This window comes from Panthera leo, chromosome C1 (assembly GCF_018350215.1).
Source record: "Panthera leo isolate Ple1 chromosome C1, P.leo_Ple1_pat1.1, whole genome shotgun sequence".
Classification (NCBI taxonomy): domain Eukaryota; kingdom Metazoa; phylum Chordata; class Mammalia; order Carnivora; family Felidae; genus Panthera; species Panthera leo.
The window spans coordinates 138,904,710-138,931,486 of record NC_056686.1 but is presented as its reverse complement, the minus strand read 5'-3'; the positions used below and the strand labels follow the sequence as shown (position 1 = coordinate 138,931,486).

The 26,777-nt window shown below is 42.7% G+C and overlaps 1 protein-coding gene across 5 annotated transcripts in view; it reads right to left on the bottom strand.

Annotated features, from left to right (window-relative positions):
- The window catches only part of KIF5C (kinesin family member 5C), a 161,812-nt gene that overhangs the window by 52,014 nt on the left and 83,021 nt on the right, over positions 1–26,777 (bottom strand). For all 5 annotated transcript variants that reach the window (XM_042948745.1, XM_042948746.1, XM_042948747.1 and 2 more), the window contains 4 exons: positions 17,452–17,600; positions 7,270–7,445; positions 2,420–2,488; positions 280–486 (listed from right to left, as the gene is read on the bottom strand). In XM_042948745.1, the coding sequence (XP_042804679.1) occupies positions 280–486; positions 2,420–2,488; positions 7,270–7,445; positions 17,452–17,600 (601 nt within the window). The remainder of the gene's footprint in view (positions 1–279; positions 487–2,419; positions 2,489–7,269; positions 7,446–17,451; positions 17,601–26,777) is intronic.

Here is a 26,777-nt window from a genome sequence, read left to right as displayed (position 1 = left end):
GTGGCTCCAAAGTCTGCGTGCTCTTGACTATTCACAAGGCATCCGTGCTAATGTTATAAATCCCCTGGATATGAAACAATATGCAGTTCGGGGATGTGTAGACAAACGTCACCTACATGAACTACCATTTCAATTATTGGAGGATTTCAGAGAATGTATCTAACACTGAAGAACCATTCTGCCAACTGCCTTCCTATATAGTGTCTGTCAACAGACATCAACATAAGTACAGGAACAGGAACGGAAAAGTCCCACCCCCCTAGACACAAATGTGCCAACCGTCTTCTGGGCCAGCTCATCTGTCAGCTGCTCATTGGCCCTGGTCTTGTCCTCTACTTCCTGGGACTTCTGGTCATAATTGACAGCCAGCTCTTCCAGAGCCTGGAGAACTTCTTTCACTTCATCTTTGGCTGCCTCGTTTTCAATCTGGAGACGTGTCAGTTCTTCCTGGATCTTCTCATAATCTCTTCTTGTAGAAGCCAAAAGCTGGGGAAATGAGATGGCATAGAACTGGTGAGTGTAATGTTCAAGTGTTTATGTTCTGGGCTCACTCCAAAATAAAGTAACTTTAAAAACAGATATAGGATGCTCAGGATGCCTAGAAACCTTACTGTATATACAGATGCCAAAAAAAAAAAAAAAATAGCATGAGGTTTCAAGTATCTGTTTCTTTTTCTTTCTAGTGTTTTTAGGTTGTTTTGTTTTTTTTTTTTTTTTTTCTTTAACTTTAAAGCTAGGTAGGCTTCACTCAAAGAACTGATAACACATCAAAAATCACCCCACTCTGTGGCTGGTTGGCTATTCCAAATGGTGAACAAAGAATGAAGGGAATCATCTCTGAGGATGACAATAATACCACTTGGCTTTTTAACGTTACCATTATTTCACATTGTAACAGGTCCATTTCAGAGCCAACCAAAACAGTATAAAGCAATTGCCAATTTTTCTTAATACTGATCATGAGTGTATAGAAGAATATATCCCAAACATTCACATTAGTTAAAAGTGAATGAGTAGGCTTGTGGATATTTTCATTATCTTCGTGCCTACTGTATTTTCTGATTTTCCTATCAGAACAGATATTGCCTTGGCTGTACAGAAAAACAATACTGAGTTTTAAATGTAACAACAAGGAAGTTTATCATAGGCAATTGTACCAAGTTGGAGATGCAAAGGAATCAAAAGGGAGGAAGAAGGCAGGAGACACTGAGCAGATGAAAAACTCAACTACAGGCAAGAGGAAACTCAATTCAGGAGCCTGGGTGGCTCGGTTGGTTGAGCATCCAACTTTGGCTCAGGTCATGATCTCATAGTTCATGGGTTCAAGCCCTGAAGCCCTGAGCCTGCTTCAGATTCTGTGTCTCCCTCTCTCTGCCCCTCCCCTACTCGTGCTCTATCTCTCTCTGTCAAAAATGAATAAATGTTAAAAATTCTTTTAAAAATTAAAAAAAAAATTTTTTAATTATGAAAAAAAAAAAGAGGAAAATCAATTAAATATGGTTGGTCTGACTGCAAAGTCATAGATGATCTCCCTGTCAAGGGAAGTGTTTGGTCAGGTGGCATAATCATTGTCCTGAAGTGATGAAGGGAAGCAAAGAGGAAGAGAAAGGAATGGTTATAGAGAGAATTAGGTCTATGGGAAGGCTGGGACTACAGACATGAACTCAAGCCACCTGCTGGAACTGTATCATGTAATCCAATCTGTAGCACTTTTGCAACAAAGCAGAAAGTACCCTAAAGCACAAAAGAGAAAAAATACTTAGGTGGTCCTCAGCAAGAGAAACTAATCATCTATGTTTGACGGACTGGCTATCTATCCTTTGTTTGGGTTCCTGTTTGTTAAATACTTGGCAAAACACAACGTAATAAAGACATTCACTGGAGAACTCAACACCATCCAGGGAAAGACTGAAACCAGTTTGCCTCCTTTTTACTATATCAAACACATACTAATTGAGCCCTTTCCTCTTTGCCTTCTTCTCCCCTCTATCTCTACTTTTGTTTTTTGGTTTTTTACCTCCTACAAGGTAGCACAAGAACACAGTATATATCAAAGACTTGAGCCGGCTGATTTGCAAAGCTAAGAACTAAAACAGCAAGAAATGGGAGTGCTAGGCACTGGGTATGAGGAGTTAGAATTGTCCTTGTCCAATCACAGAACTCCTTTATCTCTGCTCTTCAAAGACTAAGTGTAGCAACCAGCTATGCACTCTCAAAACCTCAGAGGTCTACAAAGTCAGACATTCATTTTCTAAACTCAGCTTTTAACAGGCATTCAAAGGAAATCTACCAAGAAATGTCCACATGATTCAATGATTTTTGAAAAAATTCTGTGCAAATTAAATTTCTGGAACAAATGTCAACAACAAAGAGTAATAAGAGAACTTCATAAAAAAAAAAAATTTATTGCATTCTTTACCTCGTCCTGATCCAACATCTGTTGCTTTAGCTTTTCAGCCAGCTGGCTCTGCTGGTTAATTTCATCATCCTGAAACGAAACATCATGTTTAATGTTTTTGGGTTAGTTATGTCATTTTTGATATCCTGGCTTCCCGACGACAGTCAGATAGCAGGACGCCAGCTGTAGGCTTGCTAATAAGATGAAGGGAATGGTGTGATTCTTCCCCCATAGATGAGAGATTGACTCTGAGGTCCTGATTTGGTTAAAGTACCTCCTTTCTCCGCCTTTCTCAGCAGATGAAACATCTGGGTACTCTGGGATATATAATATCCTACACATTCAACTCAATTCCTGCTCATCCAGAAATCAGAGATCCAGGGTTTGGGAATCAGAAAGGACTTTGAAGCTATCCCTCCCAATTCAAAGATGCTAAGAAAAAATAAGGGAGTGAATTTCTAACCATCTGCACTGTAATATATTCACGTTCCAAATCTCGTCAAACACATCAATGACCAGGAATGCTGCCACGTGATCGGTAGGAGAGACCAGTATTTCCACTTCAAATCTCTTACTTACAGACACTGGAAAAACATTCACTAGAGAATTAATCTTCAGCATGAGCAGATCTCCCCCTTGATTAGAAGTTAATTTTCTTACCACTTGAAAAAAACAAAAACACTGAAGGAAGTGGGGGATGCAGAAAGTTAATGCTTACTTTCCCGCCTGTCACTGAAGTGGGAAATGATCTGCCCACGGACAAATCTGCTTTCCTCACTCTCATTTTCTGCCACTAGGTGCTGCTGCCACAAAAGCCAGAGCTGTCCGCCTCTCACTGCCCAGCGCAAACGTCTCTGCCTCTCCCAGACACCAGCCAGCCAGTGTGGGCAGAGCAGCGGGCAGACAACATTTAACAGCAGGAAGCTCAGTCTTCACTACAAAGATTTTCATGAATTCAGATGCAAATGTGAAGCCTAGCCTGTGAAGAGCAACTTGGCTTTCCAAGTGCGCCTCCCGTAAACACAGGAGGAAATCCTATTGGATAACACTTCCAGGGTCTAAACCCCAAGCAGAGTCAGATTCGGTATTATGGGGTCGCTCTTTGTGTCAGGTGTGGCCCAGGCGTTCTCACAGCAGCCCATGAAAACCTGCACTGAGCCTTCTGCCTTTTCCGGGGGTGAGGTGAGAGGGGTGAACTCAAGGGCCTGGCGCGCAGGACCTCAGTTTTCCACAGGATATTCTCTAGGCTGTTTGGTCGTGTCTATGCTTCCATTTAAATCAGATTGACTCAGCATCACGACGAATGCTTTCCACAGAGCAAGAAAATTCTAAAATCAGTATTACAGGATCTGTATCTCGTTTTCCTTTGTGTAGAACATCTTTTGGTCTTATTTCCCTGTTTGGGGAGACCCCGTTTCTACTGAACTTTTTACATCAATGTTTCTTTAATGGTTCAACAAAATACTCATGACTCTCCTCCCCAAATTCGGTTTCTGGCAGGAGAATTAGGGAAATTACACCAGAGTGAAACTGCCAGAAAATGGTACTTGCACAACTAGGAGACTATTCTGTAGGACATATTTTCTCTTCTACTTTATAAACTTAAGAGTGTCAGTTACCAGGAACAACTTTGTGTTTATGTTCCTTGGCACATAAATATTAAACAACTTAACATAAAAGACTCCAGGAGTTTAACATCAGGGAGCTGCCATCCCTTCCCCTGGGACACATAAGCAATGGCTACAAGTGATATAAATCACAAGAGAAGCAGAACGGTGGAGCCAGCCCTTTGTTCTCACACTGTGTTCATTTCAAAGCCTGAAGACGCAGCCTTCCTCCCCGACAGGTGACAAGCCAGGTGCAGTGATTTCTGAGGTACAGTAAGAAACCCAGGGCCACTAGGCCGTCTGGGAAGGATGTGAAGAACAGGATTACATTATAAGGACATGAATCACTTGTACCAGAGATATTTCCAAAACTACACTTAATGCTTTGTTAAGGCAACTTCTCCAAGGAATTGATCTTTAAATTTTTTTTTCAAAACTTTCAGAATACAATGTGCCGTGCAGTCCACAGCTACACATTCAAGTGCACTTCTTAGAACGTGCTCAGTCTGATGCTGACTATTAAAAGCTAGTCCATACGCAACAGATTTCAAAGCACTTTTCAGAAAATATTCTTGTTCCTGGATTTTCTTACATGTGAAATGGTGACTTGTCAGCCCATCACTGGCCACCTTTAATTATAAAAATGTTTTTGTTGCAATGGTACTCAGTGAAATGAGGTTCAACTTCTATTTCTACTTGCACTGAACTCCTCTCACACATTTCCACTAGAGCATGAGGATGGCAGGAGACCAGGAATAAAGGAGACAGTGCCAACACCAACTTGCTCATCTTCTAAGTCGGCTCATAACTCATCTCTGCACCCCCCACCTCTGATACCACATAAGGTGGGATTCTCCCTCAAGCAAACAGAACCCAGAAGAGAAAGAAACTATTTATTGAGCAACTGTGACACACTAGAAACTTTTAATTCCCACTGCAACTTTTTTGGGGTGAACCCGTGTTGAAGATGAGAAAGAAAACTTCAGCTGGGTAGGCTGTTCATCAGCCCAAGTCTCAGCATTATTAAGACACAGGTCTGACTCAAAAGTGTATGCTTTTCCATCACACAGCACTGCCTTGGACAGTACCTGTCCTTAGACCCTTGGAGAGACAGCACAGAGCGGTAGAGGGGGGCAGCTGGGAGGAGACCATGTAGTCTTTCTCCCACCACATTCTAAACCCTAAATGATTAGGGTTGACAAGTCCCTCGTTTAAAAGGCTAAGACCGAACGGGATGACCACAGGACTCGGAGCCAGAAGATACACAGCCTCATTCCTGCTCTGCAGGTAATGTGAACTTGGGGGGAGTCACATAACCACCCTGGGCTAGCTTCTCATCTGGATCCAGATGCTTTCAGCTCTACCACTCAATAATCTATGAAGATGCCATGTTCCAACTTATGTGTTCTCCAAAGTATCAAACCACCTATCTCATCAGAAGCATGAAATACCTTCTAGAACTTTTAAGAGGAGGACAAATAACAATGATGGCTGATAAAGACATAATGAGGCAGACCACGGGTAGTCACTAAGGTCAAACCACCAGCTTTGGTGCCCTCTAGGGCTAAGGAGCTCAGTGCTCTCTCCGATCTCAGCAACCCCCTATGAGGCACCACAAATGCTAACCTCAAAATGTGTGCGTTTGAGGGTCTTCAAAGCATACGCCATCGGAAAATAATACAACAGGAAGTGTTCTGGGCTGGTCATCAGGGGGCAGAAACTCCAGGGTCAGCTCTGCCAGCTACCAACCAAAAAGCCCCAAGGCATGGCATTTTCCTCACTCGGACCCAGTCCTCATCACTACATTTCAGGAGCTGCATTTAAGACTCTAAAGTCTCTCTCAGATCAATGAAATTTGCTCATGCTACCAAGGTGAATGATCCCCATTCCAACCATGACAGGAGTCTATTCATAGAGAACAGAGTAGAGAATCAGGTCATCATCCCTCATTCAAAATTCTCTGGGGATTACTAAAATGAACCCATCAATTCTAAAATGAAAAAAAAAAAAATCACAGTATGTTAAAACAATAGCATTTCTCTGGAGAAATCAAGAAATTGCATACATTGTTAACTTACTATTGATCTCCTTTTTCTCTGACTTTGAGGTTTTGCATAATAATATCTGGTTAGAAATGGAAGGATAACAGTGTGTCAAGCACCTAAAGGGCAATTAGCCCAGCTCTCTTGGGTGTGAATGTCTCATTAAATATGTTACCAAAAAGGTACGGTCCCCCCAGTTTAACTCTGTCGTCACAATGCGAATTCCCAGGGTCACAGATAAGCATAACTAGCTTCACATTCTGCTTGTAAAGGTGATACAGATACAGACGGAGCCTCACTCAGAATAGACAGGCTGGTAAGATTAATGGCAATGTTAACATAACAAAGCTGTTTCAAACAAACCAGAGGTGTCCCCAAACACTCTGAGCTGCACCACAACAGAAAAGATTAAATTGGACTAAAAATACCAGCAACCTTGATGAAATGAACTGAAAGGATTTAGAATATTCCAAGGGCAATATGCCAAGATCACGTGAAACATCGATTTAATTTCCTATGCCTCTGGGATCCCTAACCTGACCTTCACTGGAGATTAATGGTGCACAGCATTCTCCAAGGCCTCTTCTCCTCTGTTCCATCTTGTGCATTTACATGACTACTTGAGTCCCAGAGTGTACCATAAAATTGGACATCCCTAACCAACGTGTTCAAACCACTTCATTCAACAGTATGCCCCTGAAAACAGATTTACCAGTAAAGGAAACCTGTCAGACCACACACCGAGACCATTGGTTCCTCACCCAGGGCCTTAGAGCTGCATGATGAAAGTACACATTTTGCTTGAGGAGCCACCACCCTGCCCCTATAGCTGGCACTACTGTTGGAGTTTCAAGAGGTGAGGCAGAGGCCCAGAGAAGAATAGAAGGGACAATGAAACAAAGATCATGCACGCTTACACCACCCCCACTCTCCTGCAGTGATTAGCCCCGGTATAATGTCCAGAAGTGAAGACTCTGTCTATCTAGACTAACTCTCTAGTCTTCCAATCAAACTTCCATAAAAGCTTCCGTTCCACATGAACTAGGTTCCCTGAGTCTGCCCAATCAAGAGCTAGGGTAGATACTAGGAAGACAGGCATAAACATCAGTCCGGAGCCCTAAATCAGCGCCCCCACAGGGCTTGAAGCTGCTTCTGGCTAATCAGTCTAGAACCCACCACCTCTCATCTTTGTGAGTGAGGACCATAATCTTTGGCTACAGACCTTATCATCCAGTTGTCTGTAGAGACTGGAGATCTCCTCGTCGTACTTCTCTTTCTCCTCTGCAGAGATGCCAGCAACAACAGGAGCAATATTGTCTATGATGGGGGTGTTATCGCAGGGCTCCAAGGTCTTCTGGTCTTTAGCACTGATCTGTTCATCCTCAGGCACAGCTTCTCCTGCAAAGCACAACGAGAGGAGTTGGGGATTGAAGAAATTCAGCATGCAACCCTACAGGAGGAATTCCAAAAATAGTCACTCCCGTGAAAAGACGTAGAGGACACAATAAAGAGCTGTTGTAGAGAGTCATAGCTTGTGTTCTTTCTATTTGACAGGAAAGGTTGTAGTTAATTGGCCAAACTAGTCTAAGGAAGAGGAGGACTATATAATACTCCCTCTTGTGATGCATCACTTAAGTACACTGGCTCCATCAACTACACAAGCTCCTAACTAATACAGCTTGCAATGACATCCACAACTTTTTGCATACACTTTCCTTCTGTTGGGGAATATTCTGGGGCTTTACTAGACTCATATTCTATGTAGTGGTTGATTCACAGGGAAACAGACCTCTGAGGTATCCTAATTACCAATTAATTAGGTTACCGTTTCATTAAGAGAAACAGCCAAATCAAGGAACAAATTCACCACTATTGACAAGAACACTGCAGGGCCATAATCCTCTGAATCTGAGAGTCCCTGAATCTGAAGGAGAAAACCAGGGTAGCCCTGGACCCAGGAGCTCTGACTGACATAGCATAAACACACATCCTACTACCATCCTCTCCCCTAGGAGGTCAGAATTAATTGGCTCATCTGGAGAGTTCAAATAGAATAATTTCTTATGATGTCAAGTAGACCCAAGAAAAAAAGAAGCAGCCAATCCAGAATATCGTGCAGAGACCCTGCATACCACTTCTAAGTTTGCAAAGTAGCACACAGCCCTTCTCGATCTACAGAATGGCCTTTTGTTGAGGCCTTTGGAGGCAGCAATACCAAATCTGACAACTCAAATTGAGGGAAAAAGTGAAGTTCTCAAGCTGGTCAGTGGCCACCCCATTGAGAAAATCACCTTGCAAAGACAGACCGCAGAAAAAGGATTCTATGAAAACCATGTGGCCCAACTGAGTCTCTCAAACATCTTTTTGGAAAGCAAAGCAAAACCAAACATACTTTTCCATCACAGTGTTTACCATCAACTTCACACTCAGTTTGCTACAATCACTGAGTGTCTGCAGTGTTCCAAGCCTCACCCAGTTCTCAGCCCATAAAATGCATCTGGTGGAAAGTCCCCAGGAAAACTGCCCTAAGACAGAAATAACTTTTCCCAAAAAATTTAAAAATAAATAAATAAATAATAAAAGACAGAACTGGATCCCCTAATCGATGGCTTCAATGAACAGTATGCATCATGCGTCAAGAAAGCCACCTGAACACTGCACACATTTACCTCAACATAAACAAAACACTTTGTGATGGCTTAGCTTTGCTGCTTCAGGTTCCATTATCTCCCTTGATAATTACAAAATGGTAGGAAGACTTTCCTGTCAAAAAAAATTAACATCCAATGATTTCACCAGTCCCATTTGAAGCAAAACCTGGAATAAACAATTCCTTTGCTGAATAGAAACTGAGCCAACCCTTTTTCCTTCTAAAGCTCAACTAGACTGTACTGTACCTGTGCCTTTTTCTAAAATTATTGACCTGAAACAAAACCAGAATATCAGAGTAGCCTTTGAACTGAACCTGAACCAAATCAATATTTCATTCAGTTCCAATTCCTGGTTTAAAACATCCATCAACGACCTCAGTGCGCAGACTGGATCTCATCCAATTAAAGGATCTATATTCTCTACAGCCTGCTAAATCCACAGGCTGTCAAAGCAGTACCATATTCTAGTTCCTAAGGACTTTTTTGTTTTGTTTTACTTAAATATATCTTTGTCTAACCATAGATTATATACACAAAAACTCTAAAGCCCTCCTTCACCTCTACCTCCCAATTCTATTCCTTCTCCAGAGAAATTTACCACCAACACTTTGGTAAATCCTTCTCCTATTTGGGTTATGACCGTATCTCAAATATTTCAGCTCTACCTTCTGAACTTTGTCAACAGGGCATTCCAGTATGGCATAAGTTTAATCTTCCAGCTTAAGCATGATGAAGGTGAATTTCTTAACTGTACTAGACCGGAAATCAGCCAGAATATGATCCTATTATCCTATGCCAACTTGCCCCAAGACAGACGCAAGATACAAACACATCTGGAAGAGACATAGTCCCTGTGTTCTTTGGTTCCACATGGCCGAGAGCCAGTGCCGCTATGAGGCTGGGGTGTGCTAAGGAGCCGCCCAGGGCATGTTTTGATCCATCTGAGTGGGTAGGAGCCAGGGATGAACCCCTATAACCTAGCGGCAAGTGACCCTAAAGCAATCACAGCATCACTAAGTACCAGAGTGGTCCAAGAATAGAGCAGTTCAGCAAACAACCAACGCTGCTACGAGGCACCCTGAAAGTAATCAACAAACCTCATTAACATCTCCAGTGCTGTGCTGGGACGCTGAGCCACACTGCACCTTTTAACTGATCTAATTAATCACCAGCCCATCTCCTGCTTAACCTCTTCATCTGCTTTTTGTAAAGGAGAAAAAATAATAATAATGCCTTTGACACAGCATTGTTCTAAAGATTTAATTAAAATAGTATATGTGAAAAAACACTGAAGATATTATGGTTTAAAGTCCATCTCTTATCTCCTCCTCTCCCTAACGAATTGTCAACTCTCCAGACTTTGCAGATAAATTATTTTTACTTATTCTGAGATTACTGTTCCTGAGGTCTTCACAATACCTTTGTGGCTGTAGCTCAGTTCCAAAAATAAAACACAATGTAGCTACAAAAGTCCCTTTCAGGTTTATTTTTATTATTACTAAAACAATATTTGAAACCTATAGCAGACTTTCTGGTTTGTCTTGAACAATTCTCTGAATCAAAGCATCAACATATCCCCCACAAAGCTACATCTAAACAAGGCGCTCTTCCCAGTTTATATTCCAAAGGTCAGGCAGTCAGGATTATTTTTTGCAGCAGCCGTTCAGGCCGAGAAGAACAAAGCAGCAACACGCAGGAACAAAAGCAGCAGGCATCTGTGGGAGAGCACAGCTCCTGCCTGGAGAGGAACCAAGAGCTGGTTTTCCCAAACACTGCTACCCTTCAAAGGACCGAGAAAATGACTTCCAGAAGTGTCCCTGGTAACTACACTGTCCAGCTCACAAACACGTCTGGGGGTTGTAAATTCCCAACACTATGTGAGACCTGACACTAGGCAATCTGTCTCCATGGCAATCTCACCACGTTAATCGAGAATATTCCCTGCACTGCAGTGGACTGAGTCTCTGGAGAAGCCCCCACGAGGTGATTACGGAACAACTGATTATAACAAGGCAGACAGCTGCAAACAAACCCTGGAGGAAAAAAAAATGTCCTGAAATCTGGTGGCGGGAGACCAGAAAAGGACCACCAAATGAAGATGGGCATCTTTTTTTATTTTTATTCCCCTTTTTCGCATTAAAAGCAAATTTCTCTTAGTTCATCCCCTGAGGCTTTGTACATGCTGTCTATAGGGAAAGAGCTTATAATATTGTAAAGCATCGGACTTTTTACAATGAAAACTCCCCCCACTTCCATTAGAATCCTTTCCCTTCTTTAAATAAGCATTCTGGCATTTCCTATTGTCAGATGTAATTACCTGTAAGGACTAAAAAGATTTGTGTGTACACAGGAGCATTCGCTTAGAGCACACCTACAAGGTTTGCAGAGCATTTTAATTATAAAATGAAACCCCCCGAGGGCATAAATCGCATTCCTACAAAAAAGTAAAAATCCATCAATTGCAATAAACAAGAATGACAGACTGATCAAAAATACTCATTAGGGCTATTAGTTAAAAATTCTAAAACAGGCTTTTTAGTGTTTTGTTTTTTTCAAAAAAAAAAAAAAAAGAAGAAGAAGAAAACCATTAGACTGCCAGTAATTCATTAAAATTTCACACATGAAATAGCAACGAGCTAGTTATCCTTTTCATAAATTGAGTCCCTAAAGCCTCTGGAGAACATAGAAAGGTAATTGCATTCTCTCTGCAACTCCAGGGGCAGAGATTTGCTGGTCACTCACAGCTTCCGTCAGAAACCACAGCAGATCTGGCAAAGGAGGTGCTCTCTTTTAGTACCAATTAAAGAGGCCCAGTGGCAGACCTAATGGTAGGTAATTTCTATATCAAAGAAACTAAAAGGAAATCTTTAAGTTGCCAGATGGGTAAGAGCAGCTGGCTACAAGATGTCATTATATAAATGTGTGGTTTAAAAAAAAAAAAAAGCCATTCCTTTATGGGATTATTTTGCACACAAATAGCATCTCTCACCCTAGTTCCTAAAAATATTGTAAGCAGCTTAAGACATTCTCTAATCCCTTCTAGAGTAATTTTATAATAAACTGGTCACACAGGACTCTAGAATCTCTTTACATTCCTGACCTCTTGACTAGCCCACACCATTCTCTTAGCGGGCAGTATTTCTACTCGTGTTTGGCCATGCTCTCAAAAGAAGGAAGAGAGCCTAACAGATGGGATCTCTCAAATGAAACGCTAACCTTTGCTACGGTCAGGAGTCCGGGGCGGGGGGTGGGGGGGGTGGGTGGTGGACAGCATCTTCGACATCTCCACTGCTAAAAGAGCAAACTGTATCCCAGCTACGGAGGCCACACAGTCCCACAAAGCCCCAGATCAGACTCCACGTTACAGATTTAGCCAGTTAGGAAACCAAGCCTGCTGGCCTGGCAGGTTTTAAATTTGGAAAACAAATCTGTTCTAGAGATTGCCGATTTTTCCACGCCTTCCCAGGCTGTGATGAAATAATTTCTTTGCATGACTTCAGCAGATGGGGTAAATCTACATCCATTCTGTTACTTAATATTATATTTAATCATTCAAGAGACACGGCAGAGGTGTCCTACTCTCTGTCGGGTCATTTCCCTGCACCCCCGACACCTGGATTTTCAGGGCCTCCTTTTCTGGCTTAAGCCTTGTAAAATGTGACCGCTTTTTAAAGGGCAAGATTGAAAGAAGTATCAGAAAAGAAGGCATGTGTAAAAACTGACCCCGCAGCAATGGGGGGATCTGTGCGTGGATCTGTGTGCCCATCCCCCTTCCGAGGGTCACAGCCCTGGGCTTTCAGCCCTCTCTTCCCATCCTCCCCATTAAGAATCTTCTGGATGGACTGGAAGATGGCTGCAGGGTGAACTGGGAGCCATAATTCACTCTGAATCCAACTCTCTAAGTCTATCCCCATTTATAGGGTTGTTCAAGTCTTTTCCATGCATATGATGAACAAACAACAGAATTGGAAAAAAACAATCCTGCTTCTGGCAACTGCCCACTCCATCTATCTGTCCTTAAGCAAGTAGGCTGAACAAAATTCCTGAGGCTGAAACTGTCAGCAGAACTTCCAGATTCAAAGGACTGTCAATCGATTTCAGCCCACAAGATGTCACTAGCAGATCGTAGCGGACAGGTGTTTTCCAGTCACTGAACGCCCATTCTCATTTCAGAACCGCAACTTCCTTGTGAAGAATTACATCTTCCAGTGCAGGCAGGTTTGCTCAGAAGACACAGGCCTGAGAAGCAGAGGGCCCTGGCCTTCCTCAACCAAAGCACACCACCCCCCACAGTATCCCCCTTCTCTCTCCCAGGGCGTCTGGGTCTCAACCATATAATTCGAGGAAGGAGGAAAATACTCAAGAGGGGAGTCATGCCAGGTGTGGCCCCTTAAGAGCTCTGTTGCCTGCGTCTCTGGAGGAGCCCCAGCTTTGCCAGGTGAGCCTGGTTCTTCGGCTGTTCTTTGGTTCTGGGAGTCACCCACAGACTTCTAATGCTTTCCTGTTTTAAGCTAAGCAGGGTCATTCCTGTCCCCTGCAACCCAAAGAGCCTGGCACTGTGAGGAATGGAGTGGCTCCCCTTATGCCTTCTTTGTGAAAACAGGGCGTGGCCTCCCCTTTGGCCAGCACCCGCAGGCCCTGAGCCACCTGGCCTTAATGCCAATGGCAGAAATTAATTAAGGCTGGGTGTAGTTACACACATTAGGAATCCCAGGCCATCTTCTGAGAATCAACGTTCTACTCTGTCCAGAGGAGGAAACTGCTAGGCTCTCATTCTAAAGTAGCCCGTTAAGCTACAAGGAGCTGAAAACTGAAAACTTGTACCGGCGAGGGTCTGGGGGAGAACTTGCCTATAGGCAAGTAACAGGATCGTATTTCACAACTTCGAAGGACTTCAGCGGGGAATGCTCTCTCCTGTGGTACAGTCCCATTCCAGCCAACTGTAGCAACTTCTTCACTCTACATGGTTTGCCATCGAGACATCGTGTTATTTTACCTTTCCTACTCCTTTGTAGTCCTCCCTCATTCTGTAGAACAGCAAAAAAGGAAAAGCGGAGGCGTGGGTACACACGCACAATTTTTCTCTGCTATATTCCCTCTCTCCTGCTCTCCCACAGCTGGAGGAGAGCAGCCAAACTTTTCAAATTATAAACACACCATGCAAGGATGGAAAGCTCTTTCCCAGCGGAGAATGCATACAATGGACAATGCTGCTTTAATGCGTTCAGCCCACAAGTGGCTGACTCCTAGACTTTAGAGCCAATGTGTGTGTCAAATTTCAAAAGAAAGTTGGAAATATCCTGCCACTTGGATTTTAGTGGGGGGCGCCACCTTTGCTCTCCTTCTTCACCTCTCAAAATCCCAGCTCTCCAGCTGGCACAAACCAGCCATGCTCTCACGACTAGGAGGAATTAGGTCTGGTGCACGGGACACTGCTGAGAAGCTTCCAGTCCCTTCTTTCCTGGGGTGACACTTGTCACACTCCTCTGGCCCAAACACAAATCACTAGGGCTATGTACAGGCTCCATAGACAACAGAGAGACAATGAACTCAGCACTCAACTGCCCTACATTCAGATCCCTGCTCTGTTAGTGACTGAGTCACCTTGGGCACATCTTCTAGCCTGTCAAAACCTCAAGGGCTGCCTGCGGATTACACGGCCAGCCTAGGAACATCACAAAAAGCCAGGGCCGTTTTGTCGTATATGTGACATGGAGTTAATCCTTGAGATAATCCTTCAACTCACAGCTGGTCAAAGGACAGCTCCATGATGCCTCTATCTGCCTCCGTCCTGCCTGAAATCTGTATCACTGAAGGTGGATCTCTACACTTGAAAACTTCTGCTTTCAGAAAAATTACCTTTAAAATGCAGATGTGCAGAGGTTAGCTTGCGAGAACAGGAGAGCTCTGCAGATCCCCCTTCTCCATCACATTCATTCAGTGATTACATGGCAGTGGTGGAGGGGGGTCCCTCTCGAGACTTTCTCCCTCTCCTCTTCCCTGCCCTCTCTCTATAGGGGACCTCACCCCTACCTATGCCTTCAGGCACTTCCTAAAGCTCAACTCTCACATTTCTTTCCCTAGCTCAGCCAGAGCCTCTGAGCTCTAGACCTCTGGACCTAACTTATTTGACATTTGCACTTGGATTATGCCACAGGTACCTGAAACTCCCTTCCTCACCTCCCTGGTCTCCAGTCTGGTTCTTCTCTGGTGCTTCTTGTTTAGATGAATGGTTCCACCCTCCATCTAACTCGGCAAGCCAGAAAACTTGGCACTCTGCCTTCCCATGGCCAGCTCCTCCCCAAGATCTGCTAATTTCACCTCCTAAATACCTCTCTCATCCAGCCATGCCTCTCCCTTTCCATCTCCACATCTCTCAGTTCAACTATGCAGCCTCATCCCTGGAAGACCATCCTTGTTCCTGGCCCTCCTCCCACCCTCTCTACTCAATTCTCCAGCACAACCAATGGAGCTTTGAAAATGCAGATCTTATCATATGATCTTCAGTTTAATATCCTCGAAGGGCTTCTCACTGCTTCCCACATAATGACCAAAATCCTGAGCAAAGACTATTCAGCCCTGCAGAAGACAGGCCTGCCTACCCCTCCCGTCCAGCTCGGGCCAGTAGTGCCTCACCCCGGCTCACCACACTGGCCTTCCTGCTGCCTCCCCACTTCAGGGAGCCCCTCAGGGATGTTGTAAATGCAGCTCCCTCCACCCTGACCCCCACTTCTGCCTTGGCGCTTCTAACTGCTCTGTTTCTCTCAGATCTTATTCCCTAGGTCGCTTACCGAGGGAGACCTGCACTGACTCCCAAGTCAAGATCTGGGCCCCTGTTATAATACCTTTTAGTACCTTATGCTTTCTTTTAGGTATGCAGCATAGACATGTTTATTGATTGTGGCTGAAGTCTGCCTTCCCCATCAGACTGTAAGCTCCGTAAGGGCGCAGACCATGACTGACAGCTCACCCTTTCCACTCCGGCGCTGGATTAAACACGTTTATGTGATACGTTTATGGAAGTCTATCATGTGCCAGAAACCATACGTGAGTTTCCCCCAATTATGTACTTAAGGACTTATATAGGATCTCACCCTGCAGGCCACGGAAAACAGTGTATTTCTAGGTAGATCTGCAAGGTGGGTGGAGCAGGACAACAATTAAAATGACACCAAGTGAAAAGTCCAAAAGCAAGGTGAGAGTGCCCAGGCAACAAGGGGAGTTAGGCAAACTGGGCGGCAGACTGCCCCAGAGGACAGAACTGGTTGAGGGATCGAGAACTGCAGGGTGAGAGCCTGGCAGGTGCCAGGAGGGAGCAGAAAAAAAACAAGGCTAGCTGTCCACTCCACAGTGTTCCAAGGCCAGTCTCCCTCTCTTTACCAAAAGGCTTTACTGAATGTTCCAGTTGCCCAGCAGAGAACTGACCCGAGAGGATCCCAGAAATAGAACAAAACCTCATACAGCCGCTCCCTGCCTTGCCAACCATCCCTCCTCACTCTTCTACTCCTGCCAAACTGCAAGGAAGCATGCACCGGCCCCAGGTGCTGAATTATTCAATTATTCTAGCAGCTTTCAAAACACGTGTGCAGCTAGAAAATCTCCCAAAAAGCATCGTGTTATTTAGGCTACTAGGTCACTTCTTGAACCTCTCTTGGATCCTGGTTTGCCTCACAATTGTTTTTCAATCAAATAGTAGGTCATTGACACCCCACCTTCCTAGCAAAACACAGTGGCAAACACGGACTCACAAGACAGTCTGCCACTAACTGTGCAGTTACAGTCACAAACTGGCGGGTCCCATCCCGATCCTGCATAGCGGCTCCTACGCTCACCCAAGAGACTGAAGTCGGCTGCAGCACCTCAAATACGTAGTGGACACAGCAGCAAAGAATCTGAATCTCCAGCTATCCACTGTGCCCTGACACACACACACACACACACACACACACACACACACACACACACACCAAGCTGCCTATTTCAGTTAAAATAAAAATAAAAATAAATTAAAAAATAGAAAGACTTCTACCTTCTAACTTCATCACAATGCTAAAATTTCTGAAATAATCTGCCCGCACTTGGATCTGGAAACCCCTCTTCAACGCCTCACCCACAACCCACCCACCCAGTGCATGTCAGCTCTCTGAGATATTTTCTTCGAGTAGAACAAACCAAAGAGAATGTTTTTTGGGGAAAAAGAAAAAAAGCTAGTCACGAAACAAGCCTGTAAGACTCCATTTTAGCACAGAGCTTCTTCAAGAGCCCTCTATTTCTGTCTCTGAAGAAGCCAGAGCATGATCAGTTGGGCCCAGAAAAAAAAAATGCAAATATTTGCCAGAGGGGACTTTTAACCCCAAATCAATTATAAAACTCACATAGGAGAGAAGGACATTTTTCATTTAATCAAAAGCAATCTGAGCCACAACGTCTCGGGCACTGCCCTCTAAACCTCAAACATGGCTACAGGAGGGAAGCACAATAATCAGATAGGGGAGCATCTCATTGAAAATAGATTAAGGCAACTTTGCAAATAGTCACTTGCCCACAGTAAGCATGCATGTGAGCCGAGTGACGGGGTCGGGTGGGGAGCTATGCCAGGCAATGAGAAAACGTTACTCATTCCACAGGTTGTTGCAAGGCAGGACCAAGTTCCACCCTCATCCCGTCCTTCCCAAGTGTCCCAGGAGGCCAGCTGTCCTAGGAAAAGGAAAACACACATCCGTGCCTCTTTCTTCCTCTCCGTTCTTCCTTACCGTTTCTCCATCTGTTTAGCTCCATCTCCAGATGCTGGATAACATTCTTGAGAGTCTTGTTTTTCTCTTTCTCTTTTTCATATTTCTTCTTCCATTCTTCTGCTGTCAGTTCCAGGTTCACGGAGACTGTATTCTTGATGGTCTTAGCCCTGAGGTCAAAAGCATAAGGGAAAAAATTCTGAGGGTAGCTATTAGCATCAACTAAATCATGAATACAATTAAGCCTCAAATGCTTTCACATTAGAAGGCTGGGACTTGGGTAGCAGAAGGGGTCCTGGGACCTATCACCCTCCTAACTGCCCAGAAGGTTCCAAACTCACCATTTCCTTTTCTCCTTTACCTCCTGCCAGCCTAAATCCCACGGACTTTCATTTGAATTGTCTCCCAGGGCCATCACTCCCTGTTCTATGTTCTCAGCCCTGACTTATGGTGATAGTCTTTCTCAAGCATTCAGCAGTCTCCTCTAAGCATCTGGCACACCCCTGCCAGGTCCGTCTTCTTATGTAAGAGTTTCCTTTCTATCCTAACATTTACTAACATTTATGAAACACTGGGGTTTGTCAAGACAATGGAGACAAAGTCTGTGGCCTCGTAGGGCATACAGTTTTCTCACATCAACGATACACAGACTGAAATAGTGCAATCAGATGTTTCTCTTATATTTGGTACCTACAATCAACCTCAGTGTGTTGAACACATGCCAACACGTGTTTCCCGGGACAGGTGGGTCACTTAGCCACTTTTGGCCGGCGAGGTAAAACCAAGGCTCCCCGCTGAGCACAGGCCCCTGTCACAGGCGATTGTCACCATGTAAGAGTGGAGGGCCCCTGTTCTCAGTCCATCCCATTGTTCAGGGAAAGTCAGAGGTTGATAATTTTATTTGTATCTCCTAGTTTAAGACAATTTTGAAAAATAATGTGTGAGGTAAGGGCCACCATCTGTTCATTTCTAGTATGAGACATGCAGTGAATTTCTAGGGCATATGACTGGGGAATGTGACCCCACACTGGATGTCTGGACAGTTACTCAAGGGAAACTTGATGAGAGCAAAGTCAGGACAGCTCTGGCTGATACTATAAACGACACGATTCACCCAGCTTTGTACAGAAATGAACACACAAGCAGATGTGTCCGACTGAAATGTAAATTGACCACAGCAGGATCCCGCTTACTCTTTACTTCTTAAGGCAAAAACTTCATTCAAAAATGTGATATTCTGTTTTATTTGCTATTCACTTTTCCAGTTTAAACTCCCACAAGTTCTTGTACTGTCATACTTGCCAGCATTATCTGATGTGTGATTCAGGTTAATTACTGTTGTCATGAAATGCCATTTTGGACATGATTTCTAATTCAGTGAAAGAAATTCACCAGCAAGCACCAGGGCTACAGATGTCACTCCAAAAATTAATTCCTAAAGCAGACAACTAAATAACCCAACTGTCAAAAGAGGAGTTAAATGATTTCAGTGTAAGACTCCGCTTAAGAATTAGTAAAGTTCTCCCTCGTTCATTGCAGCTTGAGGCTGCTGTCCCCAGAAGTGCTTCAACTCCAATTTTTCACATAGCAGCAATTTCATTACTAGTGTCAGTCTATGCCAGCTTGACACTCTCACCTCACCTTCTAACATCCTCAGTCGGCAGTGTGGATGCTTCTCCGTGCAAACACGGACACTGCATCGTGCATCATCAACTCAGTAAGTCAAAAAGTGAAAAATGACCTATGGCTAAAATGCTTGTGGGCATTTAAGGGTACACTTTGAGGCTACTGGTCTCACTTTTTAAATCATAAAGAGTCTCTTGATGATTTGCAGTGATACCAGAAAGAGTAGGAGAGAGCCTTCCTGCTATACTCAGGCAAGTTTAGCCAGAAGTACACTGTGGTGAGCAGACCCAGCAAGGTTATCACTGGTGTAACTAATCCTCATTCTCAAATTCCTTTAAGCTGTCCAGAAAATTCTTCTTCTTCCACTTTCATACTAATCAAGGTACTGGCAGGAAACAGATGGCCCGTTCTATTGCATAATTTGGGAATTTGCCAAAGGTATGAGAAGGGTGTTGGGAAGTAGCAATGAACAATGTGTACCCCAAACCAGTGGTGGGGAACCATCACCACCGAGGCAGGGAACTCTAAGAAGGTGGTTGGCCACTGGCATCTGTAACAGCCTTTAATCTGAGGACACAACCGACCCAAAGTGACCCTGCAGGGGAAGAGCCAAAAAACCAATACCCTGACCTCACTTTCTTCTCTTCTGATAACCTGCCCATGTTTCTTCCCATTGGCAGAACCCAATGTGAAGTCAGAGGCAAAGACAGCCCATTGCAGTTGTCCAAACAGGTCGCTGTCCCAGGGCCCAGAGCAGGGCACAAATGGTACAGAAATGACCCACAGGAGCATTGGGAAGATATAAATCCCAGCTCTCATTTGGAACTCTTAACAATGGTGGAAAACCCTGTCTCATGCGACTGCCCTAGACTTCATTTCATTCCAAACGGAACAGTGGCATCCCAAATGCCTTTCCATCCACTAAAGCTAGAATTTGAAGAAATCAGCCAACATTGACTGGATAAGATGCCAATCCTTCCAAGAATTGTTCTATAGCTTTTAAATAATCTCAAATAAAATCCCAGGAGGCTTGCATATGTGTTTAGAAATCAACAACCTGATTCTAAGATTTACAAAGAAACGCAAAAAAGCTAAGAATAGCAAAGACAATTTTGAAAAATGAAGTTAAAGAGTAGAATATCAGCACTTATTATACAGCCACAGTAATTAACAGAGACTGAATAGTCCAGAAACTTTAGAAAAGAAACAGAATGGATCATCCAGAAACAGATACTAGCCTACAAGGTCATCTGATTTACAACAAGGTGCCCATACAGCACAAAGGGAAAGGATGGTCCTTTCAGTACATGGTGCTGGAGGAAGGGTGTGTGTGTGTGACCTTTATCCACTCTCCCAATACCATATAAAAAGTCTATTCCAGATAAATCATACACATAAATGTGAAAGGTAAAATAATAAAGCCTCTAGAAGAAAACAGGAGAATATCTTTAAGACCTGTGGTAGGTAAAGATTTCTCAATAGGACATAAAAGTAATTTGACTTAATTAAAATTTAAAAACTCCCCTTCATTAAAAGTCACCATCTGAAGACTTAAAACATAAGCTACAAAGTGGGAGATGATATATGCAATACATATATCTGATAAAAGACTTAACCCAAAATAACCCCTATAAATCAATAATAAAAAAGCAGACAACTAGTGTAAAAACTGGGCAAAGATTTGAAAAGGCACTTCACAAAAGAAGTGTCAATAAATATTCTCAAAAAGGACACCTAACATGGTTAGCCATCAGGGAAATGTAAAATAAAATAATAAGATATCTTCTCACGCCTAACAAAATGGCTAGAAATTTTTAACTGATAATACCAAGTGTTGGTGAGAATGTACAGAGACTACAACACTCAGGTGCTACTAGAGGAAGTATAAATTATTCCAGGCATCTTGGAAAAGTCTTTGTTCTATCTGCTAATGCTGAATATCTCATATCTATGAGTTAGCAATTCTACTCCTAGATACATAACCAACAGAAATGAGGACAAATATTTACCTAATGACATGACAAACAATGTCGTAGTAACTTCACTTATAATATAAATGAAAACAGTCTAAATATCCATCAACAGTAGAATGGATACAATATATGCTATATTCATGCAATGAAATACAATATAACTAGGAAAAATGAAACTACTACTATACTTAACAATGTAGTGAATTTCAAAGCTATAATGTTATATAAAAGAAGCCAGACACAAAACAGTAGTGTATGTCATTATTTATACAACGTTCAAAGACAGGCACTAGTAATTGATGTTGACAGAAGTCAGGATGACACCCTTGACAGCTGGGTATTAACCAGAAGGGTATAAGAAAAAGGCTTCTAGGATACTGGGTGATGGTTCTATGTGTACATATATTTGTAAAACTTTACTGAGTTGCATACTTGAATTTATGCATTCTATTGTATGTATGTTACAGTCAACAAAAAAAGTTAAAAATAAAGTGACATAGAAAGAAATCAAGTCAGATATAACGATTTCTAGATCATGGAATAAACTAGAGTCGCTAAGAGGGATACCTGAATCTCTGTGCCTGGAATTATTTCTTTCAAACAGAACAAACATTCTACCTAAGATGTTGAAACCAACCTCACAAAATGGAATAAAGAGTGTCTCAGTCTCTCAGTCCCATGAGAGAACCAGAGTAAAAAGACAATGAACACTTTTACTTTTTACCACGAACTTCAGGAGAATTTACACAAAGAGGAGCCTAATCATTAGCTCCTATCTAATTTGGCCGTTCACAATTCCCTTTCCCCTGTGTGGATGTTTAGCTCATTGCCAGCAGGGTGGGTTGGATAGTGGTCTACTGGTTTTTTGCCTTGTCCACTTTAGAGCACATGCAAGTGTCTTCCAACTTTCACATTCTTTGCTCTTTTATTTTGGTTTTCCATATACTTGCGAGCTATAATCACACTAACCAACATAATATCTGGGCTCTGTTCAAATATAGTGAATCAACATGGATCCTGAGCACTCAAGGACTGTGTTATAGACACAAGTCAGGGACTTGTGAGTACATATACATGTGCATTTACTCTTCAACCTGGTTTCTGAAAGAATTTCAAATAGCTTACAAGGAAACATAAAATCAACAGGACAGCGGACAGTGAGAAACGCTCTTAAGGCAGTTTTTACGATTTTGCCTAGCTAAAGCTACATAGCAATAGTGGTACCACCCAGCCCCACAGTTCTGGGAGTTTATCTCCGTGATATAGGAAAACAAGCCAGTAATCTGCAGGAGACTTACTCTAGCGATGAATATACTGCTCATTTATCATCCTTATAGGTCAATCTCACCGTAACAACATTTGGTGAATCCCGATGTGATCTGATCACTCACAAAGGAGCAGAGAAGTATCTTGAGTCTTCATTTCCAAAGACCTTCAAGGTCTTTCCACCAGAGCCCCCAAACTGTATACAGAAATGAAAGCCTATTCCACAAGTTATATCCATAGCAGACACTGAGCAAAATCCTAACCAAAGGCTACTTAGGGGGACACCTTAATTAACCTCAGATATATATCCCAAAAGCAAAACCCATTCAGCACAAATGAGCCAAATCTTGAGGGTGCAGTTATCAGGTATCTGTTTAGCAGTCTTTCTTTGTTTTTGCTTGCTTTGGAGAGTCAAGCACTACTTAAATAATACATAATCCAGACTTGCCCCAGATATAATACTTCCTTTCCCCACAGGAAGGGAACAGGATCCAGTTTTTAAAAGATCTTAATGCTAATGAATGTTAGCCACCTTTGAAGAAAGCAGACCAAGCACAGCAAAGAGCAGAGGCCACAGCACGTCTTCCACCTAGATGCCCAAAGGGAGACAGTCAGATAAGGATTCTTTTAGACATACTCCCCTGAGAGGCGGAAGGAAGACCCTGCCCCCGTGTCCTTGAGCATTCTATTTCCTGCCCAGCACCTCCAGGTCCCTCTGTCACTGAATTTGCAGCTTACATGTTCAGAAGCACACATCCAGGCATCTAGGACTGCCGACCATGTCCATCTCTACCCTCTCAGTTAACCCCATGGGTGAAAAAACTCTCTAGGCATTCTCACAGTTTGGCCCTGAATCAAGCCCTTGTTGAAGAGGAGAGTCATAGAGCTACTTGGTTCGCATCACTCTGCCTGATAAATCTCATCCCTACCCAATTCCTCAATAACTGCCTATACTTGTACTTTCTGGCCATAGTGAGTTCTGAATGATACACACGCTACATATCACTGGAATTTCTTCTCATTACTTTGGCCCCTCTGGAAGAGCCAGAAAGATGTTTGTTCTTGGCCTCTTCCTACCTCTTGGTTTCAGCATTTTCCTTCCCTCTCCAGGTGTTTAGGATCGTACTGACATTTGAAAAAGGAGCTCCATACAACCACACACCTTCAATGCACAGATTATCTCTGTAATGTGTGGGGTGGGAGGAGGTAGCCCAGCATCCTTCCCTGTCAGTAAGGGTTCTCCAGAGAGACAGAACCAATGGCACAGAAATAGGTACATAAATGATGAATAGATATCCATCCATATATATATATATCCATCCATATATATATATATATATATATATATATACACACACACACATATATATACCCACCCATATATATATATACACACACACACATATATATCCATATATATATGGATATATATCCACATATATATCCATATATATCCATCCATATATATACACATACATATATATCCATATATATATATATATATATATATATATATATATATATATCTCCATCTCTATATCCATTCATATATATATCACCCATATATATATATCCATACATACATATATCCATATATATATATATATATATGTCTCTCTCTCTCTATATATATATATATAATCTCCATATGGATATAGTATACATATATAGTATATATGTATAAGATATACCTTAGATTTCTGTATTTATTACATGATTGCAGAGACTGGAAAGTCCTGGACAGGCTGGCAGGGTTGAAACTCAGAGAAGGATTGATGGTGCAGTCTTGAGGCAGAATTTCTTCTTTGAGAAACCTCAGTTTTTGCCCTTAAGGTCTCCAACTGATGAGGCCCACCCATATTATGGATAGTAATGTGCTTTACTTCAAGTCAACTGATGGTAGATGTTAACCACATCTACAAAATACCTTCATAGCAACACCTAGATTAGTGTTTGGTTAAATAATTGAGGACTACAGCCTAGCCATGCTGACACATAAAATCATCACACCTTCTTTTGTGCTCAGAGTCCTAGTTTCCTCATGAAACACCTAACCTTCTTCTGAAAAAATGACAGATGCAAAGCACCTTCCCATTTCCTGGAGAGGCCATTACCTTGCTCCTGAGTGGGGGATATAGGGAAGGAAAAATTAAAAGCTCCAAATTTTGTGTCTTTTGAAAAGCTCCAGTCTCCCGAGAAACACTGAGGAATTAGTGATTTGGATAAGGATTTGGCATCTGGTTAAACTTCTGTCACCCACAGTATACCTCCCTCCAAAAATCAGCCTTATTGGTGTTCTAGCAACAGACATGCCAACTGGGAGTGATCTGAGTCTTTTTCCATTTTATGTTAACAGTATAGCCAAGGGTCTCCCTTCACCAAAGTGTCCACTCTTACCCTTGCAGATAATTTGTTATCATGCTCTAGTGACATGAATTTAGCATGTACAGCACTCAGGACCAATGCAGCTGTCACGAAACTGGGCAAGAGGTGGCACAATTTGAAAAAAAAAAAAGTACACAGTATAAAAAGAAGAAATTACTTTCCCTAAATTATCAACTCTCCTTCCACATTCAACATACGAATAAAGCCTTTGAATTATTCATGCTACATCAATCAAAAGTCTTAGTGCCAAAGATGTGCTGATTCAGGCTTTCTCCAAACTGATTGGCCTGCCCCTTGGAGGCTTTACTACCCCAAATCAAGGTACGTTAAATAGGCTTCCGAGATAATTGGGTGATTCAAGTTCATACTTCTAAAACTGACAACAATCCTTTTCGAATGGTGCAATGAAAGTTCTTTGGAAGAGTAATTAAAGACTAAAAAATAAAATGCTGGAAGCTAAAAGAAAAAAAATCAATGAAAGTGCTCTAATTTGAGTATCTTTTCTCCCTCAAAAGCCGGAAGTGTTCTGCTTTCCCACAGTCCAGCTTTTTGACTCTGGGCTGCCTGGAAATTCAAGTGTTCCCTCTCAAATAGATTAAAAGCTCTCTGAGAACACAGAAAATGGCTTCTGCTTCTTTTCTAGCACAATGCTGGACACTCAGAGACTAACGGGCACAGGCCTGACCAACTAGAAGAGGCAGCATTCACCACCAAAACCAAGAAACAGAAAATGTGCATTTTTTCCCTTTTAATTCCAGTACCCAATCGAGAATCCTAAAGAGCTCTGACTTGGTAGGCTGCCCTCAGGCATTTGTAGACTCTATCATGTTTCTACTGCTTCAAAGGACATACTATTGTTTTATTCAGGGCATCAATACGATAAAATCGCCTAGCAACAAATATGGAGTTTCTTCATGTCCTTGAAAGAACCACATAGGAATAATGAAGGAACCTTGTACAGCCCCAAGGTTTGACCACCCCTGCAACAGGAGTATAATGAACACTCGTTACACTGAATTTGAGATGTGCCCAGCAGTCTTTTCTGAGTTCAAAGTGCTTAATCTCATTAGCTATCAGATACCATGTCTAATCCGATGTTCAGACTCGTGTCTGCTGTGTAATTGGGTTCAATGCGTATATTTAACAATAAAGCAGGTATTGGCCCCATAGAGAACTTAGATGTCCTTGAAGAATCCATTAGCTCAGGGATCGAGGGAGAGGAACAAAAGCTCACACCTTTCTAATTACAGGCTGGGAAACAAACCAGATGTAAATCTAACCAAACTTCGGGACATAACGGTGTCATAGTTCAGCACCTGTCCTAATGTTCTAAGGAATCCTACACAATAAGCATTTGATTCATCCGTTCATTCATTCAATAAGCATTTACTTAATGACACTCTATTGTGTACTAGTTGTGCTGGCTGCTTGTTGGGACAACTGACGCTGACGATAAACCCAGTCCCTGCCCTCATGGAGCCCAGTGTCCATATGACTCTCATAAAAGATGGCAGACCAACCTATTCCAGTTGAAAAGATAACTGACACTTTATTTTTATTTCCTGGAGTCCCAAATTAGCATTAGTATTTCTTTAGTCTTTCATTCCAGAAACTTAATTCTAACTCTACCTCACTCAGTCTAGCCTCTTCTATCCGCAGATGTCCCATATATTCCGTTTCATTCAGGGCAGCCCCATCCATTTTTTTGACTTTCCCAGACTGAACACCTTTGAAGTTGGAGGAAAACAAAAACCTACAATCACTGAACACCTATTACATGCCAGCCACCGTTGTGCTAGGTAAAAACTGAAGCAACTCATTAATCCTCCCAACAATTCTCAGAGGAAGGCGTTATAACATTTCTCCCTACAGACGAAGACAGAGTCTCAGAGAGAAGTAAACAAGAGAGGAATGTATCAGCAGCAGAACTTGGCTTCAAAATGGAGTTAATGACCCAGAAGCCTGTCCTCATCGAGGGTCCTGATCAAGCAGCCTGCATATAAGAGGCCGTGGGTCAAGGGGAGCTTGGGTGGCTCAGTCAGTTAACGTCCAGCTTCGGCTCAGGTCATGATCTTGTGGTTTATGAGTTCGAGCCCC